General features: G+C 42.7%; 1 protein-coding gene across 1 annotated transcript; it reads right to left on the bottom strand.

The window, feature by feature from the left end:
* Positions 1 to 223: 223 nt before the first annotated feature.
* Positions 224 to 775, bottom strand: LOC308284909 (vacuolar protein-sorting-associated protein 25-like; the record flags this gene model as incomplete). The annotated part of the gene is made up of 1 exon (XM_080725634.1): positions 224 to 775. One exon carries the CDS (start codon positions 773 to 775, stop codon positions 224 to 226), a length of 552 nt encoding a protein of 183 aa, XP_080581760.1.
* Between the last annotated feature and the right edge of the window lie 3,463 nt (positions 776 to 4,238).

Genomic DNA, 4,238 nt, shown 5'->3' with positions numbered 1-4,238 from the left:
ACAGGGGTGCCCTGAGCCCAAGAAAAAAGAAATATATACTGATCAAAAGTAATCAACAAACTATACTATAAAAACTGACCAAACTCTGGCTAAATTGTCAAACGTTTTGAAAATAGCCAGTCTACAAGCTCAAGATATTTTCACAACATTTATCTGTGGAACCAACTAAACGCAGCGTCTAGACTCCCACATTTCCAAGTGCTTATCAAGGTGACTCTCGGTCTCAGAAGAACTTGACCCCCTTCAGGTCGTCCATGGCGATGACCTCCGCCTTGCCCTGCGCCTCCAGGGCCTGCAGCGTGCGCAGCAGCGTGCGTTCCTCCAGGCCGTGGAACTCCTCGCCCGCCGACTGCTCGCCGTGGGCCAGGTCGTAGAGCGTGAACACGCAGTCGGCCAGGCCGCTCCGGCACACCCACTGGTGCATGAGCTTGGCCCACTCGGCCGGCCGCCGCCACATCACCAGGCAGCGGGACTTGTCCTTGTCCAGCCACTCCGCGTTGCCCTTCCTCCGCAGCTCCTCCAGCACGACGCGGACGGCCTCCGTCGGGAGCCTCCGGTCGATCTTCCTGTTCCGGAACAGCGGCGGGTTCTTCTCCTCCTGGGCCTCCCGGGCCACCTCCTCCTCCAGGAGGTCCAGGGTGTGGACGCGGTGGTGGCGGCAGTAGGACAGCACCAGGGAGCACCAGGCGGCCAGCTGCTTGCGTCTGGTGTCGGCGTTGGGCTGCAGCGTGAAGAACGGGGGGAAGCTGAACTGCCACGGCCACTCGAAAGACATCGCGAAAAGGATGTGCTGTTGTTGATTCTTTTTCTTGTATCTCTCTCTGTCTCTCCTCTTTCAATCTCTCCAAGGGGGAGTTTTCCTGTTACTACCGTCACACAAACCTGCTTGCTTAGGGTGGGACAATGTCAAGTCTGTGCTCTATTATGCAAAGTGTCTTGAGACAACTTGTTTGGCTTTATTATAATACAATGTAATTTAATTTAATTTAATTGGATGTTTTCTCAACGTCAGGTCAGGGGACCACCAGGGCTGTCCTTAATGGGTCTATAGCTCTGAGAGCATACAAATGCAACCATTTGTAAGCTCTCATTTGATGCGATCAAATGGGAGTCTGTGGTCTAATGCATATCAAAACTGTTGTCTCAGTTAAATGAACAGACTGCAGAACCAAACCTACACAGTGAAATCCTTAGTGTTAATGTAAGAGACCTGTAAGGTCCATTTGGACCCCTGGTGGGACCCAGGACCAAACGTTGAGAAACTAGTGACTCAAACAACAAAATACATGTGGACAAAAGACAGAAGAATACCTTGAAGGGTGGGGAAATAATCTAAAACTGTCAAACTTTATAACGTATAATATGTCAACTTCACCAGAGAATAATATGATGTCATCAATTCAAATGTCATTTATGCTCATTTATGGAGTTCCCCAATTGAAATGCCTAAATTGTAATGCCCCCTGGCTCTGTATTTGGGTGTGACTGGTTTACTGCCTACTGTCTGACTTGAATGTCGCCACAGTGCGGTGTTAAGGATATATGAATACGTTATCACGTAGAAATCCTATTTCTGTATCAGTGTGACCAGTTTGCATTCAGAGTGATAAGCTCTGTCTAGTGACCTGTGACATGGCCTTAGGCTGCTGAGATACATTCTTGTCAGAACAGATAGTTTAGGACCTAAACTATCTGGTACACAAATACCAGAACTTTAGGTACAAAATAGAATGAAGCCATACTGAGAACACAGGATGCGGAGACCCATTTTGGGTCGCAACCCATAGTTTGAGAACCGCTGTTATAGAATAGTAACACATTTTATTACATGTCACCAACACATTCCAATAGCTTTTTTTACAGAGGAGAAAAAAGGGAGGGAGGGCGAGCTCCAAAAGAGGCATCACATGCCGCGGCTGAACGGCAGATGCCACGGCACATGCCTTGGCACATGCCAAATTACACTTTTGGAGCTCACCCTTTGTGAAAAAAGAAATGCTGCTTCCTATTGGCTATGTGGTGCAAACATTGCACAAATCTTGGCCAATCAGTGAAGCCGACAGGTCAGGGTGGCCACTCAGGGAAGCAGAGTGCAGTCTAGTTTCATCTAGAGTAACCTGAAACCTCCAAAATGTACCTTGAGTTCAATGGACCTTTTCTGTAACTTGTTCTGTAACCTTTTCTGTAACCCTGTCCCTTTCTGATTGGAGTCTGGACAATAAAATGGATTTGAGGATTGGTCAAGCTTCACGTGACATCACAATATTTATAGGCAACTACACTTGCAATTTACCAGAATTTAACCTTTTTCTAGTTATTGCCAGACCCATGAAATGGGTAGGCCTACATAAGCAAATGTCGGTCTGTCCGGGTTTTCTATATAAAGGGTATATATGATGATGACATGATGATGACATGCCTACAAAAGGCATGATGTCATAAATGATGATGACAGACAGGGGGTCTGGCACAACCAGGTTGACCTGGTCTAGTTTAGTGGGCCATTGTAGTCCTGGGGAAACCTTATTTTCATCAATAGATAAACTCTTTTGTGACTTTTTTGTGTGTGTGTGTGTGTGTGTGTGTGTGTGTGTGTGTGTGTGTGTGTGTGTGTGTGTGTGTGTGTGTGTGTGTGTGTGTGTGTGTGTGTGTGTGTGTGTGTGTGTGTGTGTGTGTGTGTGTGTGTGTGTGTGTGTGTGTGTGAGATACTGTAGGCTAGTGTGTGGTTAAAGTATGTAGGTTGCGGTGTACTAAATCTGTTTGATGTCAGATGGGCTGCGCGTGGAAGTGCCGCGTTTCGACTACTTCCTGTTTGCACTTAAGGAATCAAACGACAGAAACACAAGCGGAGAGAAGACAAAATAAATATTGATCAACATCAACAGATATCAGCCGCGACGACACGACTCCAGACAATATGAGGTACGAAGATTTTTTTTTGTCTGTCTCTTTATCCCTGCAGTATTTTTTTACATTATTTACATTTAGTTGTGTTTTTACCTGAGGTTGTGTAACACAGTATGATTAAAATATGTTTCTCTTCACTGCACTATTATCATTATTAGTGTTATATATTGTATTATATATGAGTGTCAATATTTAGTGTTGACCTGAAGCTGTGTATGATTAAGTTAAAATAATTCTCTGTTCACAGCACTATTTCAACACCATGTTATGAGGTTCTTGACCAGAATGCTGGCTTACAGGTCAGTCACAATGTGTATTACTTAAAGGAGCTATAGTCAACTTTTTCTTGAAAAACGGACGCTAAAATAAAAATAATGTTTCGAAAATATTTTATTAAAAAAACTAAGCTTCGTATGTGTTTCTTTTCAAAAATGACCACAAAAAGTGTAAAATAATGATAAAATAATAATTTTGGCCGTTGTCAGGCTGACTTTGTTTACATCCCTCTTCTATTCATTTTTGAAAAGAAACATATATGAAGCTTAATGTCTTTTATAAAATATTTTCAAAAAAAGAAAGTTGACTAGCTCCTTTAAAGATAAGTGTAAGTCATATGTTTTGGATGTGAACAGGTTTAAAGCTCTGTATTCTGATGATTCATTATCGCTATGCATTGTGTGTGTGCTCAATAACAAGGTCTCCACATTTCACTGACCAACCTTCAACAAGGATGTACAGTGAAATGTTTTCAGTTTTCAGGCCACAAATTGGCAGATTTTACTCACATACCAAGAAATGTCTAGTTTTGACACAACGGCGATGTTTCTTTCTATTTGTATTTCTGGTATTTCCAAATAGCACGGTCTTATGCACACCTGATCAGCTCAGAGACGGGTGTGTTGATTTTGACAGCAAATGTATTTGCATAGTCACCTGAAATGTTTTAGTTTCAGTCTAGTTTTATTCAACTAAATACCATAAAAGATTTTACTCGACTAAATTTACAGTTGATTTTGTCGATAAAAAAATATTTGATGGCCTTGTAATGGCTGATTTTACACTTGGTTGCATGCTGAAAATAACCGATCTACAAGCTGTAAGGGTCCATATGGTTCCATTTGTACACTCAGACCTGTAAGGGTCCATGGGGTGCCCACACTTTTTTGACTTGAGTACTACTTTTCAAATGATCAGCTCAACCATATCTACCCACCAAAAACATTATCCCATTGCTAGGGAAACTAGGCAGGTCTGTGTGTATACAAACCCACTTTGCACAATGACAAATCAATCATTCACTAAACATTAATAATCAGGCAGTTATAGTTGCC

Source organism: Nannobrachium achirus (assembly GCF_963921795.1).
Source record: "Nannobrachium achirus genome assembly, chromosome: 1".
Classification (NCBI taxonomy): Eukaryota; Metazoa; Chordata; class Actinopteri; order Myctophiformes; family Myctophidae; genus Nannobrachium; species Nannobrachium achirus.
This window is presented reverse-complemented; position numbering and strand designations above follow the sequence as displayed.